The following is an 18,477-nucleotide window of genomic DNA, read 5'->3' as shown; positions in this document are numbered from 1 at the left end:
AGAGAAATTAAAGATACAAGGCTTGTTCTGTAGTGGTTCTGTTGTGTTGGTTTCTGTGTGCTTTTTTTTTTTTTTTTAATCAACTTGTTAATGACCTTTTATTACTAAAGGTGGTAGCAAAGTAATTCAGAGGTAACAACATTTTTTACTCATCCCACTTCTCCCTGCACACTGGCTTTCAAATGACACACCCTGAAGAACTTTATAGACTACAGTCGATGGGTGGTATTACATCCAGCCCAGTTTACCACCCACTTGATTGTGGGTCATGATCTCCGTCCCCTGTTCCTGGTTTAAAGCTCCCTCACCAGGTTGGCCAGCCTGTGGAAATTATGATTTTGCCCCACTTGATGAGGTTGATCCCATCTCTTCCTAGCCATCCTCTAACCTCAGAGCAGGTTGCATGATCATAAAAGTGGAATCCCTGTTGTTGACACCAGCTATGCAACCAGTTGTTGACCTGCAGGATCTGCCAGCTCTTCCTCAAGCCCTTTCTCCTCAGCTGCCCCAGTGCATTGACCACCTGGGCTCCCATGCCCTTGACCCCTTGCCCTGAGAGCCATGCAGTCATGACCAAGTGTCTTTCTTGACTAGATCAACACAGGATCATCTACCTAGGCAGATAAAGTAAGAATACACTATACATTTCAGCAGTGGTGAATCAGGTCTGAAACATATAGACAAATAACTACTAGGTACCTTTTTCATTATTTTTTTTCTTGGTAAAATATGATGTGAAATGGATCCACAAATACGTCAGATAGGAAAAATTTCTAAAATGCTGCTACAATAACTCTAAGAAAACTGATTATGTTTTTGTCACATTTGAGACACTTAGATTAGAAAATTATTATGAAGGCTTTCCATTTGGGAATAATGAAGTTACAATAATTGGCTGAAAAAAATGTTATTCTTCTTGACAGGAAGGCCTTTTTTAGTTTAATTTACATTCAGTCTGAATCACCTTAAAGCCAAAAATATTTCAAAATTTTCTTCGTATCAGAAATGCAAAGAAAGTTTAATTTTGGAAAGATCAGCATCACAATTCAACATGACCTAGAACTGGGGCCTGAGCTTCCAAGGTCAGAGTGACTAGATGAACAAGCAATCTTAGAATTTCTGTAGGGGCTATCTTGCATCCAGAAATGATTTCATTCTCTCTGAAAACTTCTGTTCTGTGCCTACAAACCCACCCAGGGAACCTCTCTTTCTAACAGCTGAAAATTGGGAAGATCATAGTGAGAGGCGTTTTTCTTTCTTTTTTTTTTTTTTTTAAAAAAAAAAAGAGTTCATCAGTTTAAGCATTACCCAGCACCTCCCCTAACTCTGGAAGGCTCCTCCAGATTTATGTTTAGGTTGTTTGAACTACAAAATTGGGTAGTCTTTGAATTTTGTTCCAAGGCACAGTAAAGACTGATTTACAATAAACAGAAATTATTCCTTTTGCATTGTTTTAAGATGTATAATTCTGTCTCTTGTAACATTTTTTCATTCTCTGCGATCTACAATATAATAATACATCTCAAAATCCAACAATAAAGTGAAAGATGAAAGAGAAATTTAATTATTTCAAAAGATTCCTTAACTGTCTACAAGATGATCCATTCAGCTCTATCAGATAAGTAGCCTGATGATAGGATGATTGAGTTGGGTTTCCAGCACAGAATCTATTGCTATTAAAGATGGGATGAAAATGAAATGTACAATTGTTTTTCAAATTTATTCTGAAGTGCAAATTTGGATATACTTGTTGCCTATGGGTTGTTTCACTTTGAAATAAATAAGAACAGCAGGTCACTAATGAAGCATTCGAAATCAAGTATCTGTGACCACTTTGCCTCCATTTTTCTAATAAGTCAATGATAGTTAATGCATCCACAGTTACACAGTGCCAAAAAAAATGTTGTGCATTTACTCAAGTGACAGATAAATGTGATGTCCTCAGACATTTGGAACATTTTACAAGGTGAGGGACTAACAAAACATACTTGGATTTCATCCTGATGCTCTTCTATTGTATCTCATCTTCTGTCTATGAAAACAGTGGAAAATACTATCTGCACAGAAAATTTAAAAGATTCTTTTCAGATGTGGTGAGAAACTTTCAGATCAAAGCCATGAAAGCAGTAAATTATTCAGCTGCCCAGTCATACAGTGAATGCTCTAAGTCTTTATGCTATTCATGGTATCTGCAGTTTAAAGACATCCAATGGCCTCCTGCCATTGCTCAATATGAAAGTCAGTAAAGGGAAAATTCTTCAATTTCTTCCAAAAGAATGAAAACGCTCCATCAAGCACTGGAAGAGGAAGTGAACAAGAGTTTCCAAATTAAAAATAAAAAAAATAAAAAATGAACAGCAGACTAGATTTCTCCATATAAAGAAGGAAATAACCTGGTAGAAACATGGAAATATGGACTAAATTTGACTGAAATTTTATAACTCTCTAGATTGATTTTTTGCTGCTAGGCATTTTTTGCAACCATGATAAGACAGTAATATTCAAACATAACATGAGAACAGCTGTACTGGCTCATACCAAAGGTATATTTAGGGCTGGGCTAAGCATATAGGCATTTGGATCTGCTGATTTCAAGTGATTAGCTCTAGTGCTAGATTGGAAGAGATAATAACTTGTGGATTACCATATATCTTCTCAAGGTGCTCATGACTTCATGCAATTCCTATCATCTTTATTTTGTTTCCCTTCTTCTATTGAGCATCACAGGTAGAGAAGTCAGTCTATTTACTTATTCTTTGTACCAAAACTCATCTCTCTCTTTGATTGCCTATGCAACCCCTCTGGATACCTTTCCTGTTTTTTCGGTATCCCTGTTAAGATAAGGAAAGTCAGAAAGGCACAGTTTTCCAAGCACAGATGCAACACAGATTTAAACAGTGGAATAACAATGATCTGTACTATTTCTTTTTCCTGTTGTAATGATTCTTGGGGGGAAAGCTGCAATCTATTTACTTTTCAACTGCTGGTGAGCAAAGTGCTGGTTCCACAGAACTGACTACTGTTAACAGCGAGATGGAAAGATCAACTCAGAATGCAGTTTATGAAGATTGGGATTATTCTTCTCATATACGCATCAGTTCACATTTGTCTACATAATTTGGATCTTGTTTAATACTTTTTGGAAATCAAATAAGATCTCCCTCATCCACTTGCTTGTTAATTTCTTCAAAGAACTCCAATGTATTCATGATGCATGGTGTCCACTTACAAAATGCATGGTGACTCTTTACCACTATGTCATGTTTATTCACACCTCAGCCAATTCTCTTCTTTAGATGGTATCCTATCAGTTTCCTTACATTGGTCACTAGGCTTACTGGGCAGAAGTTCCACCTGCCTTTTTAAAACACAGCACTGTGTTTCCCATTTTGCTGATACTGAGGATGTTTCAGGTGAGAAGTAATCCACCTCAGTCAACAATTCAGCTATTTCTACCATGAGTTTCTTTACAATTCGGTTTCAAACCTTTAAGTAACCTCTGATCAGCATGATATTTGAATGCAACAAATCCTTTAAAAAAAAAATAAAATATTACTTTCTTATTCCTGAAGAAACATTACATTTCTTCAAAATTATAAACAGCTTATTGTCAGGCCTGACAAATTTCAGCCCTGGTCTAATGACATTCTTAAGGTCTGGTTTCTTGGGAACCGTCCAGACGGGAAACATTGGGTTTGTGCCATTAGGAACATAAGCCTTTACTTCTAGATTTGCCTTATACAAGATACTGATTTTCAAACACAGAATAGAAAAGATTTGCATTTATCCTGGGCTTTCATTGATTGTATCAGGTACTGTACATGAATTGCAAGCATTGTGAGTGTGTCATTGTATTTCCTGATTGGGCCTATTTTTCTAATCTATAATTATTGTTATTTGAGCTTTTTTAATAGCATCAGTTGTACACTGTAAAGTGTACCAGTTATATATAACTGGCAGACTGCTAAAAGTCCTGATTTTGAACCAAGACCCAAGTGTTTAGGTAGTGCGTTAACAGAATAAGAAAGGGTGCATTACCCCACAAATACCCTATCTAATTACAAGGCAGAGTGGGAACAGAAAGGGGTAATGTGATGATATTCACCCATACAGAAGGCAGTAGTCTACACATACTGACAGCTTCATTGTTGTATAATTTTTTTTATAGGCAAAGCAAAATTTTAAGAAGGAACTTAAAATTAATAACAAAGGGCTGCTTTACAGGTATTTTCAAGGAGTCTTCCGAGTGTGACTTGCTACGTAGGAAAATTATAGAGGTATTTATTTGAAAATGTAACAAGTAGACTCTCACAGAATGAGAAAAGACAGTCTTTAAAAGATCTTCAGAGACAAAACAAGATCATGTTTAATATGACCAAAGTAGGAGGAGTGAGCTGGGAGAACAAAAATCAGATCTGTTCAAAAAAAGAGCAAAGTTGGAATATTATTTTTGTGGCATTTCAGGTAGATATGAACAAGACAAGACTGTATTTATCTAGCCAAAAGGTAAAAAAGTTGCATAATAAAACTTGATGTGAACTGAGCTTTATGTACAGATGTATACAAACTACTATCTATCTCCAATTCTGGACAGAAAGAATCTTTTAGAGACAGGAGAAGCCTGAATGTGAAAAATGAAAGGGATGTGCAAATCAGAGAGGACACCTGCCACAGAATGATCAAAGGGAGGCAGAGGCATACACAAAATGTCATAAAGCTCTATATTAACAATGCTGAATTTGCACTAAATCCAGAAAAACATAGGTTACAGACAGATCTAGGTTTTACCATCTGTGGTCAGTGACTCTGGATTATAGACAGTAGCTAAATTAATATTTGCAGATACTGTTAACCCCACAGATCAAGGTAACAGGGAAAGCATGATGGGGATTCAGGACAGAATGCTGTGGATGAAAACACTGAAAAGGATTATCCTGTAAAGAACATGCTGAAGGGTAAGGAGAGAAGAACAGATGAAAGGAAATTGTACTACAGCATCCATCTTTTCCATTATTTTAGCCATTCAATCAGATTATTTCATTATTTAGATCAACAACAATAATGCATCAAACAATTTTTGCACTCTTGTGGTATTTGCCCAAATACTTGATGCAGTGGAAGGACTCCACTGGGTTGAACAGACTTTGAATCAGTCTCTGTCTTGCCCTCTCAAATCTGGCAAACAATATACTTTTGCACTCTAACAGTCTCAAAAGGCAACTTGCCTAAATCAAATTAGCACATTAAACTATTGTTAGCACTAATTAACTAGTAAATCAACAGTTAGTTAACTAATTAGCATATCAGTGCTCCCCAGAGTCAAGTAATTTATTATTTTAGCTTTAGCAAATAGCAGATATCCCTACCAAGTAGAGTGATGCAAGTATATGATGCCTTAGAAACATGTTTCTTATTATTTGAAAATCAGAAGATGTGATAGATCTACATTTCTAGAAACAGTCTTGTTTGAAAGACAGAAAACAAAGAGCCTGTTTTGATTTTGAAGTTAATTGATTTTTGAGCCCTACAGTACTATGTGGTTCCAGTCGCATGCAAGTTTCTTTAATCCAGCAGACTTGGTTTAAGCTGTGTGAATCAACTGCTCAGATTCCATTTTATTCAGAGCATGGGGATTTTTATTTGAGGTGCACCAAAGTTTCAAGTGTTTCCCTAGCTGTTTTTCCTAGCTAAGAGGAGGAAAAATGGTACTCTGGCTCTGCTCTTTCAATTTTTTCTCACAACCTGTATTATGGAATGTGGAACAAAGGGGCTGGTCTTTGGAAGCTATATTGCAATTTATAGTAGTTTTCAATAATATGCTATACTTACTTTCCTGCAGTAGTAAATTTTACTTCTTATGTGCACTAAGAAATTATTTTAAAACTCTTATGTTTTCTGAAGAAGACTAAACTTACATTTACACAAGCAGATATTTTCTGTACACAAAATGAGAATGTGTTTTATATGTATTTAGTTCCATAGCTCACAGATCATGTGCTTACCCAAGTGGAATAGAGTTTTTCCTAAGGCAATAAATACTTCTCTACTCCTATGAAATATTGTATTTTATACTGTTAGGCATTATCATTTTTATTTTACTAAAATACGAAAAGTAAAGCAATAGAGGGGGGAAACAATCAAAGGACTAACACACACAAATGCAAACATGAAAACTCAGTACCCCACAGTTAAGAGAGCAAGTGGCTCAAAAGACGTTTTTCTGCTAATAAGAGTTTTGATTCATTCACCCGCTAATGGTTGCAGTAGCTGAAGGCACTGCCCTTGACTTTTTATTGCCGTCCCCTTGCTGTAACTCACTGCCCCTGCAGCTACGTGATGAGATGAGAAGCATGCCCAGCTCTTAGCTGCCTCACCACATACTCTAGCTCTTCAGCTCAGCCCTTCCTCCACCTTCAATTTACACCGAGAAGCCAAACTCTGCACTGAAGTGACCAGTGTACACACATAAGCTTTCTCCTGCCAACTCTGCTGTGTGGGCAGTGGTCTTCAACAAAAGAGGATTATCAATAGCTAGGATAACACTTTAACCAACTGTTTCTAGAGTTGCCAAAACGTCTGCTCACTGGTTATTCTCTTTTAACACTCTTTCCCAAGGCTGAAATTTTTCATGACTGGGAAAAAAGAGAACTTGAGCTTGCATTATGACAAATAGAATACATTTTTAAAATCTATCAGTCTTCCTGCTTTTATTTGCGAAGATTGCCAGCTAAAATACAGGATATCATATGGCAGAGATGTATATTTTTCTCTCTCACTTAGAAACACCTACAGCATATTAGCAAGACTGACTAAAAAAGACTTAAGGCAGCAAGCAGTATGTGTTTTATGTATTTGACTCCAGTTTTCAGGAAGAAAAAAAGGAAGGAAAAAAAAAAAAAAAAAAACCACCTTCATGTATTCTCTGCAAATAAGAGGCTGTACCAGGATTTTCTTCCAAAATTTTGTCTGACTCCTTGGATAAATCAATTCTAACTAAGACTAACTAGGAGGATTTTAGGTAAGCAGAAATAATTATCTGAATTAAAGTGATTATGGTTCAGTATTTAATTTTAATTTAATTTAGTTTTGCAACAAACTAACAAACTGTACAGATTATAAGAGAAATTTTCTGCTGCCTTTGAAAGGAACCACTTCTAGCAGCAGGCAACTTTCTCACACGTTATTTGTCTAATAAATGACCAGCATCACATTCCAGAGCATTTCTAGGTTTTTGAGAATTCATTTTCCAGTCCCACCGATGATAACCCTGTTTAATTTATGATGTACTGTCAAATTGTAGTATCAGTGAGATGACTACAAGCTAAAAATTAACCTGATTGCAGTAGAAATACATTAACTTAAATAATTCACAGCAATATGCAGACTGACCTGTCCAGTAATAGGTTAGGTGCAAATAAAAGCTTTCCTGGGTGTTCCATGGAGCGCCAGACTAAGCCAATCATCAGTATCTCTAACCAGGCACATTCCAGTAGATGGACCTGATCATGGAGTGTTAAATCCACAAATCCTGAAAGAATAAATAGGAGACAGTAAAAACATTCCAGGTTGGTAAGTGGAACAACATTATTCAGAGAATTAGGTTTAAAAGTGCTTTGGAGCTGGATAACCAAAAAGAAAAAGCAATAAAACAGACACTTGCCCACCTGACATTTCAGGCTGAGTTTTGTCTATTATTAGGTTCACTGTGGCTCCATCCTACAGAACAGTCAACACTTTCTAGCCCCCTGGTTGTGGCCTGACTTCATCCTGCCCTAAGAGCAGGGCAAAAGCCAGGTGAGCATCTCCATCCCCCCACCTGTTGCTAGTGGCCTGGGAAGCCAGGTGCATGCTGCAGAAAGGGGCAGCTGTCTGCTCCAGTGCCATGCTGCCTGGGTCATGATGCAGGGAAAATGGAAAAATGCCTCTTATAAAATGAAATTATAGCTCTAATCAGCTAATCCCAGACCACTTTTCCTGATGGAACGTTGTTTTACAGACTTGTGAACAATTCACCATACTGCAAGTACCATACCTGTGTGTAAGAGGTCCCAATACAACATTTCAAATAAACTAGGAAGAAAATGTTGATCACTGCACAGTTAGAATTCACTGATGAACCACTTGCTTATATTTCTATTGGACTATAGCACCTGGAGGAAGGAGGTGACCTCTCTTATTCTGTATTTAAGCAACACGAGAAACAATGAATGCAAAATGAAGAGGTTGCTTATAGCAATACTAAAATATGAATATGAAAGAACAATGATGAAGGTAGATATGAAAGCATAATGGCAGTGGTCATCCCTGTGTTCAATTCATGGAACAGATTGTATTATTGTCTATTCGAGATTCTCACTTTTCATGAATGTTACTTTCAATCCAAAGGTATAAGCGAAGGGGAGGTTGCCTAATAGAATTTATTAGATCCTAGCACAAGTTATTCTTTAAAATTAGCATGAGCTTGCTAAAATGAAATGTGTAAAAGTTCCCTTAAAACAGATCTTATTTATCTTTTACTCAGTGTTATGAGTAAAATACATTATTGAAATTTGCATAATTTTTTTTTGCAATTGTAATTGATTCCTATTAGTCTTCAGAATACAAGTTACAGGGTAAACTACCTTACCAGCCCAGTAAATGGCAGTGATTTTGCTTCTGTGTTGTGTCCTCACTAGAGGTATATACTGAGTCAGTTTCGAGGAATATACCTGACATACTCTCAAGTACCATATTGAGAAAAAGGAAAAAAAAAAAAAAAAAAAAGCACATATTTTTAAAGTTTAATGGTGTGCTATGAAATATATCTTCCAAATAACAGAGAGGAAGAGAAGGAACAAAACATGGCTCACAATAACTTAGAAAATATTGTTATGTTCTGCAAAACAGTTGTTGATATAATCATTTTGAATGAAAACATCTGAGAGAGCTACTCAGTCTATTCACAAAGAATCATTCAAAAAAAGGAAATAGCTTTGACACATCTGAAATAAAACTCATCTATCGATCACTAGGAGTAAATTTAAACAGTTGCAGTACCTGCTATTTTTATGAAAGTGGTAACTACTGGGGGGGAAGTTGTCTTTTGCTGTATTACCAAATGTAAAAATGACTTACAGACTTCACAGACTGATGGAATGGCATTTGCCTGAGTCGCCAAACAGCCTGAAACAACAGAGCTGAAACTTAAAAGAGCAACATTCTTAACTACAAAGCATTGATTACAGCACTCAAGAATGAAATTGGCAGAAGGAAACTGCTGCCCATATATAGAGAATAATTACAGCCAGGCCCAAATTGTGGTGAATGGAGTTAAATCCAGCTGGCGGCCAGTCACAAGTGGTGTTCCCCAGGGCTCAGTACTGGGGCCAGTTCTGTTTAATATCTTTATCAATGATCTGGATGAGGGGATCGAGTGCACCCTTGGTAAGTTTGCAGATGACACCAAGTTGGGTGGAAGTGTCGATCTGCTGGAGGGTAGGAAGGCCCTACAGAGGGATCTGGACAGGCTGGAGCGATGGGCCAAGGCCAATTGTATGAGGTTCAACAAGGCCAAGTGCCAGGTCCTGCACGTGGGTCACAACAACCCCAGGCAACACTACAGGCTTGGGGAAGAGTGGCTGGAGAGCTGCCTGGTGGAAAAGGACCTGGGGGTGTTGGTCAACAGCCGGCTGAATATGAGCCAGCAATGTGCCCAGGTGGCCAAGGAGGCCAGTAGCATCCTGGCTTGTATCAGGAACAGTATGGTCAACGGGACTAGGGAAGTGATTGTCCCCATGTACCCAGCACTGGTGAGGCCACACCTTAATACTGTGTTCAGTTCTGGGCTCCTCACTACAAGAAGGACATTGAGGTGCTGGAGCATGTCCAAAGAAGGGCAATGAGGCTGGTGAAGGATCTGGAGAACAAGTCTTATGAGGTTTGACTGAGGGAACTGGGATTGTTTAGTTTGGAGAAGAGGAGGCTGAGGGGAGACCTTATTGCTTTCTACAACTACCTGAAAGGAGGTTGTAGCAAGGTGGGGGTCAGTCTCTTCTCCCAAGTAACAAGCAGTAGGACAAGAGGAAATGGCCTCAAGTTGCACCAGGGGAGGTTTAGATTGGATATTAGGAAAAATTGCTTCACCGAAAGGGTGGTCAAGCATTGGAACAGCCTGCCCAGGGAAGTGGTGGAGTACCCATGCCTGGAGGTATTTGAAAGAGGTGTAGTTGTGGTGCTTAAGGACATGATTTAGTGGTGGATTTGGCAGTGCTAGGTTAACAGTTGGACTTGATGATCTTAAAGGTCTTTTCCAACCTAAATGATTCTATGATTCTAATAAACAATAAACACCATGTTTCCTATTAAGTATTGCCCTACTACTACAACACGTAACAGTATAGTGTTTTTATCTATGCTTGAAGAGTACCACAGCAACGCAGGGACACAAGCCCCCATGTGGTGTCTGAAGTTTGCAATCAGTCCATTACAAGTCAGTTATATTGCCATCATTTCATGTGGCTACACAGTATGCTACAGCAGATTGCTTTGATTGTTGCAGAAAAACTGCCCTTGTTACAACTGTGGTAATTCACTTTCCTGTAAAAAACTCTGCTCGTTCTACAATATTCCCCATTCCCGCATATAAAATTTCAGATTGCACTGAGACTAAGTAATCTGCACAAAAACTAAAGAGAGAAAGTAAAAACAAAAGCTAATTACCTCACTAGTATTGTAGAGTAGGGATATTTTGTTAGCCTGCTCTGAGAATAGATATATTGCCAACAATGCTAGCATCTTTTAAAGTATCTGAAAGTGTATACTTTGCATTAAAAAGTCCTAAAATTACTGGCCAACAATATTATTGCTGTCTGGAATATTAACTCTGATTTCAGTGAAGCTAAGGAAGTTTCAAAAAACTAGGATGAAAAACAAAACTCATTGTAAGTCCATAGTTTAAAACATTAAATGATCTGTCAACCTGACGTCTGCTTTGGGTTCTGTAACAAAACAGCTAACACAAAGGTTGATTAATGCCGGTTTAAAATATAATAATACACATCAACTGTAATTCATAAAAAAAACTTATCAAATTAACTTGATGGCTCTTTAGGTGACATTATAAGTTCAGTTGATAAAAATAATAGATTTGATGAAACAGACTTCTACGAGACATTTGATTTCATAACAACATACAGATTAACTGAATTAATATATTTTAAATGACACATCTCAGTATGTAATGGCAAAAGGGTAATGGACTGAACTGAAGTGTTTCTAGAGGAACGTCATACAACTTACTTCTTTACCCTAGAAAATTTTTTTAATGATGACATGGAAAAAACAAACCATGATTCAGATGTCATGATGGCATGTGGGAAATAATCCAAAAAGCAGGTTGATAATGTAAGGGATCTAAATCACTCACTAGCTTAATCATAAAAAATATAAAGACAGAAGTTTGAAAGTGAGAACGTTAGGCATATATACAAGATGGAAACAGTAGCAGCTATGAAGAGGACTTGGAAATGGTGAACAAAAATCATCCCAGTTTCAGCTTCCAGTGGGAAGCTACATCTAATAAGGTCGATTAACTTTATAAAAAGCCAGAGAAACTCTGAGAGAATAAGGAAGTTAAATTACCTCTGTGTTACCTGAGTCTGGTAACCATTCTTCAAGCAGAAAGAAGAGAAGTTGGACAGAATGATAGAGAAACGTCAAAATGAAATTTTGACATTGAAAAACATGCCCTCTAGTGAAGAATCAGAGGAATTCAGTTACTCCTTGTGAAGCTAAATAGGCTAAAGGGCTTAAAGGACTACAATGGATAAATATCTAAAGAAAAAGAGAACAGCATTAAAAAAGGTAATGGCATAATATACAGGAGCCCATGCTGGAAGCTATACCTGCTCCAAGCCAGACTGCGTATGAGGGGCCATTGTTAACAACAAAAACATTTATTATCTAAGCAATACACTAAGGTTCTATGAATTTGCTATCATCAGAAATGTTAATCAAGATTTAATTATTATTTTTAAGACATACTCTTGTTTAAGCAAGCTAATTCAGAATAACGTTACATAAGGTTAAATTAAATGATGAATAAATCATTAGTCACTTCATCACTCAGAGCATGCTGCACTTTAATGCCACTAAAATTGTCTAGATGTGCACTGCATTCTCAAATATCAGTGTTCTTTTAATGCCAGCAAGTTTTGAAAGAAAAAGTTTTTTTCATTTTTAAATTTTTTGTTATTGTCCTTTAAGGAAAAAGAAAGAGCTTCACTTCACTGTTCATAAATTAATTAACTACAGCTTATGGATATAACCTGTATCTGACTCCATACACCAGGCTGACCAATTGCATGACTTTATGAGACATGTCAAAATCCTTGTGTGACCAAAACCCACAAGAACCAAACTGCCATTAAGCCATTCATATATCACATGCTTGGCAGGAGAAAGACACCTACAGAATAAAAGCCATGACTGGACCATTCCTTTTTCATATACAGATAAATTAACAGTATTTTTGAGTGGTGGCCACACAGAACACAATAATTGTTCCACAAGCTCTTGTATAAATACGGAAATCTGAACTTCTGACAAGCGAGAAAGGTCTTCTGAGCACTCAGCAAAGAGTAGGTAGCAATTAAATTTATGTTATGTGTAGAACACAAAACAGTAATGTTCAAACTAAACTGATTACCCTTTCTAATATAAAGCAGCAGTATGTGCTGCATCAGTGACAATATGACACAAATCTCTGTCTTCCAGACAATAAGACACCCTGAAGCAGCAGTGGGTCCATGGAGGAAAAGCTATGAAAAACCCTACTTTGGCAAGAATGACTCTCTAGAGGTGACATTAGACTTGGGAATCCAAAATTGTATGACCTTACCATCTTAAAAAACGAGGGCAGCAACCACCTACAACAGGTATGAGCACATCTCTGTAAACTGGGAATCTGGGCAATGGCCCAAAGGGAAGGGTTGCCATGAAAGAACACAAGGACTGCTGGAAGTATTATTAGGTAAAACATATATCCCTGACAACAACAGAGAAGCGGTTTATGCACAAGACAGGTTGCATCATAGGAACAACATAAAACTCAGATGGTTTTCATTTGTTGCTACTGTAACATACATTGTGAACGCTGCAGTCCTCTGAAATAACCACCAACAACATATATGTATGTCAAATTTTACCAATCAAATATTTTGAAACTAATAAATTCATTATTAGCCTTAGCAACTTTTGACCTAATAAGTAGCTTTCTATTTTATCAGAAACAATTTCTGTAGCAATTAACATTCTCTGAGACCAAATATCCAGTGTCATTGCAGATTTAATCCTACAGCAGTAAGTCCTCCAGTGGGTACTTACTATCATTTGGAGATCGTTTATCATCATTTTGCAGCTTCTACTAATATTCTTAAGACAGAACTACAAGGTGTGCAGACTATTCCTCTTCCCACAACAAACGATAAAACAATCTCCTAAAAAACGAGGGCAGCAACCACCTACAACAGGTATGAGTCATTCTTTATGGTGCTTTGAAGGAATGTAAAGCATAAGCAGTATAAAAGTTTTAAAAGCAATAGCAAAGGTCCATCTAGCAAAGTATCCCATTTACAACAGCAATTGATACCAGATGCTTATGGCAAAATATACAGCAGGACAAACATATGCTTCTACAGAAAGCTTTCTCAGGCTCCAGTGGTATGCAGCGCAGGGACCTCCAGAGCCAAAGATGGTCTTTTTGTGCTTAATGTCCCTTAACATCTTTTCCTCCAAGTTTGTCCAGATGCTTTTTGAACCCACTTAGGCATTTAAACCATTTCAGATTTTTTATATACTCTAGAATTAGTACTCTCCAGTAAGAAGTTTCACACTCTAAGTTAATACTAGGAAAATAATAATCTCCTATTGTTAAAAAACAAAACAAAACAAAACAAAACCCTCTTACTTTCATTTGATACATCTAATTATTTTATTGGAAGATACCATCATTCCCTAGGTCATCATCTCACTGCTAATCTTCTCATTCATTAGTTCTTATTCATTTTTAGTATATTGAGTCATTCCTCACATGAAAGTTATCCTGGTCACCTTTGAACTCATCTTGTCCTTCTCGGAGCATTTTCTAGTTCAACTATATTCTTTCAGAGACAACGAGACTAGGACTGCACAGTTTTTCAGTCTGCTCTTGTCTTCATCACCTTAGTCAACTTAATATCATCCATAATTTTTATCACTGCTATTCATGCCTTTTTTTCCAGCTAACTTATGAATATGCTGAACAACGTAGGCCTAACTATTGAAATCCAAAGCTTTTCTCTTTCCTAAATGTCCTGCCAGCTTGTCTGGAAAGTCTTTAACTTGATAGCAACAGGAATCTCTATAATATCTATAATATCTCCTATAGCAAAAAATATAGCATGTTATACTATACAAAAACATTGTGGGGAAACAGAACATTTCTACATCGTGTGGCTTAAATTTGCACAGATAAACCACTATTTTTTTCTATATTAATGCAGTGTTTTGAAAAGTGGCAACAACCACAGAAATTGTTATTTACAACTCGATACATTATCTCAGCTATGCAACAGTCATGTAATAAGCCACGTTTGGAATAAAACACTAATTAGGTTGGCAAAGACAGCAGGAAAGTAGTGGTGAGTGCTGCAACCTAATAGCTAGCAACCATTCAATAAAGCAACCAAATTACAAGAGGTTTATATAGACAAAAATATCTAAATAGATGAAACAGACAAACAGAAAAATAATTCCTACGGCAAGTTCTGTTCTCAAGAAACAGCCAGGAAGAGGAAAAGCAGCATCTGTTTCTCCTAACCTAAAGCACATTGGAGGACCAATAGCTCAGTCAACAGTTTGATCAAGACGCAAGATCTGTTCTTTCTGTAGTGATACAAACTCAGTGCCCAACCTCTCCACTTCAAGCAGAGAGGTGAGACCGCATCTACACATTTATCTAGCACATAAGATGACATTTTGGTCTGAACTTGCATGGATCACTCAGCCTCTTCAACCCTTAAGGCTGAGTCCTGAAACCACTTTAGTTAAGAGGTGGCTAAAAGATAAGAAGTGGCTAAAACTTGTGCCTTGACTATAGCCTTGTCTGTACCCAATAGCAGGGCAAAACAGAGTCCAAGGACAAGTGAATCAGAGAATCACAAACACTGTTTTCCATGAGTCTCCGTATTCACACAGCTATTTCTATAATGCCACTTATTCCTACTTCTTTCCACAGATCTTCATACCAAAATTATAAGAAACTTGTGTTAAGTTCTCCCTCCTGACGGCACTTAAAGTACGACACAGACATATTGGCTTAACTGTTTACACAATTCCAGTGTTTTAAATAACGACCTATTTTTGAAGACTGAAGATCAAAAATCTCTAAAATCCAAGATTTTCAATCCAAATATTTTGCTAAAAAAAGTAGTCTCGTTATTTCAATTTTTTTAAGGGACATTACATTTGTTTCTGTAAGTGAGGTCAGAAAAAAATTAGCTACAATTTGCAGAGTTCCAGGGAGGAAAGTCTGAAAGGCAAGCACAGAGCAAGTGGCACACTTGTAAGAGCCTCTAAATACTTTGTCTACTCTTTCAGAATTCTCTATTTTCACTGCCTGTATAATTATACTATAGCAGAATACCAATCCAAACTTATACACGTCCTCCTCTAAGACTAAACAGTCTGTCAGAAATGAAATGAGATGAGATCAGAGAGAACAGCATCTGCTCTTAATTACTGTTAATTCCTTTTAAAAATTTTACTTCACATTTGCCATTTTCATCTCCAAGTGTTCTAAAACTCTTCCTGAAAAATAACAATTACAGTTTACAGGCTTAAACATAGTATAAGTTAGGGATGTTCAGGGTTTTGGACAAAACCCAAAAAGTCAGAAGGATCATGAGGCCCTGCTTTCACGGTCTATATTCGTACTGAAAGTCAAGATCAAGCAAGCTTTTGCCCTTCTCCTCTGCGGGAGGTTTCCGTCCTCCCTGAGCTCGCCTTAAGAGACCTGCCTTACGGTTTGACAGGCGTACAGCCCCAGCCAAACTCCCCTCCTGACGCTGTCCTCAGATCAGGATGTCACATTTGTTGCTTTTATTTCAGATCCCATTTCTAGGAGCTGGTCTGTTCTGCGTCCACTTAAAAGCTGCACCATGACAATTCCAAAATGCATTTCTCAGGTAAATGAGAACTGTTTCAACTGTTTTCCATGAATGTGTAAAGTTATCAGGACTTCACTCAATGCTTTCTGCTTGCATACTTTTTCAGGCCTGTCCAGTCCATATCTTTTCAGGACGAGGAGACCAAAAAGTCCCTGAAGCCATTTCTGGTCCAAATAGCCAATGCTTTGTTCAGGACAGGAATCTCTTCTTCCCTCTTCAGGTTCACACCAGTCTAAGCTACAACCGAATGTACCCTGCCTACATCAGATCTAATAAATACTGTCCTAATTCAAATTTCCTGTGCCAAAGCAAGCTTGTAAAGTTAGCCAAGTGGAAGTTGATCTACTCAAAGTCAATACATTGCACCAAGCACAATCTGGATTTAGGGGCGTGGAAACACTTCAGGATAGTGACAGAGAATCGTCGCTGGTCAGACATACATTCTCTTCTCCTAACAAACCTTTGCCACATTTTTATGAAATACTGCTGGCTTGCCTGAGAGAAACATCAGAAGTTCACAGCACAGCACCAGCTTGGCTGGCACTGCTTCTGGGGAGACAGACCACACGCTGGCCCACCGGGGCTGTGGGAGCACCCAGCCTAGGAGCCAGCCCCTAGCTTTGGGGTGCTCCTGTGAGTTTGGGGCATGGTGAGTTCTCACTGAACAGCAGCCTGAGCAAATTATTCTGCAGGATTTGATTGCCTGGGAAAAATCTGCCCTATGCTGGTGAATGGTCAGGCCACGTGTCCAAAGCTCAAGGTTTCTTCCTCACTGTGCTCCCCCTGGCATGGATGCAGCTTGGAGAGAAGACAAGGTAGGTTGCATTGTAGCTCAAGCCCGTGGCTGACACACAGCACAGACATACCCAGGGAAGCTAAGTGCTTTCATGTCCTGACTTTCCTTATATGTGTCACTGTGCCTGCCTTGACTAAACCACAGTTTTTATTTTGCAATTGTTAACCAAAGATTATTCCAGAAAGTGCATTAGCAGTACCAGTTAACACAAATATGTTGAGGCCTTCCATCAGGAAACACAATAAAAGTAATCGGCACTCACATAGCACTTTACTTTTTCAAAGGGCAGTAAAGCCATTAAGTATTATTAAATGTATTTTATAGATAGAACACAGAGAGGTTAAGTGCCTCATCCAGGAGGAGGCAGGATTAGGACGGAGGTGTGGCAGGCTCTCAGCACACTCTAGTCCTTTCAGCCACAAAATTCTTTGGGTTGGAGAAGCCTCCCTGAACCAAGCACTTCAAATGATCAGCAAAAAGCAATGTTCATTATTACACGACAAATTCCTGCAGCAGTATATAACAGTTATTTAAAGCATATTATCATTCATCCCTGGGCTGTAATCCAGATGTCCAAGACTCAGACTATGCTTTGACAACAGTAAGATGCTACTTTATAGTTCTTTTGCCACTGAGAGCTGTGCTATTTCCCAGGGAGTTCAGGCTTGCAAATAAAATGCACAGGACATTGTCTGCATACTGAGAACAGGACAACGGCAGCCATTCCCAGTGATTTTAAGTGTAGGAACAGATCATCAGCTGTGTGTGAAGGCTTTTCTTTTGAAGGGTGTCCTCTGAGTCTTTCCCTGCACAGGTGAAGAAGGATACTATGTAAAATTTATTAGCTGCTGACTAAAATACACAGTATGAAGTAATACATCTTTTCTTTATTGTCTCTGCAACAGTTAATTATATTACACTGAATTTATACCAGTACTCAGGCCAGTTGCAAGTAGGTTCAAGGGGTTTTTTTGGATTTGTCACTTTTGTAAGAGGTCTCTGCTATGCAAAATGTTTTCCATCAAAAGCAGATCCAGCTAAAATGTTTCGTGAGGCTGGTTATGCATTCTTGCCTGACTTTTACAAACTCAAAAGACGCGCTCATAAATACAAGCTGTCCCCTCTACCTCATTCTTCCCCCTCCTCCCCCCTCCCTGCCCCACCAGGGCTGCTCCTCTCCTGCTCTGTTCTGCTGGTTTAAGTGTTCAGCCAACCGATGAAATAACCCAGCAAGAAGGAGGAGCATGAAAGGCAAGTGATGGGCAGCTATGGAGCACCAACCGCCTCAGATGGTTTACACTTTGTGTAAACCTGCCCTGAGACTTGAGGTCATGTCCAGCATGACTTGGATTTTTTTGTATGTTCAGCTGCATCCAAGAGAGCATGAGGTTTTCAGCATTTGGTTGACCTCCTTACTAAAGTACCAGGCTGTGCTCCAACCCAAATCAAATGTAAATAAGTGATGGTTTTGTGGCTGTCGAGAAAAATCATTTGAGG

General features: G+C 38.1%; 1 protein-coding gene across 1 annotated transcript in view; it reads right to left on the bottom strand.

Moving 5' to 3' along the window:
* The window catches only part of ESR1 (estrogen receptor 1), a gene marked incomplete at its 3' end in the record, with an annotated part of 113,742 nt that overhangs the window by 19,002 nt on the left and 76,263 nt on the right, over positions 1–18,477 (bottom strand). Inside the window, exon 5 of the mRNA XM_082306272.1 lies at positions 7,390–7,528. Within this exon, the coding sequence (XP_082162398.1) occupies positions 7,390–7,528 (139 nt within the window). The remainder of the gene's footprint in view (positions 1–7,389; positions 7,529–18,477) is intronic.

The sequence above is a fragment of the Platalea leucorodia genome (assembly GCF_965183815.1).
Source record: "Platalea leucorodia genome assembly, chromosome: 3".
Lineage (NCBI taxonomy): Eukaryota > Metazoa > Chordata > Aves > Pelecaniformes > Threskiornithidae > Platalea > Platalea leucorodia.
Note: the sequence above shows the minus strand (reverse complement) of the source record. Positions and strands in the feature narration are given on the sequence as shown.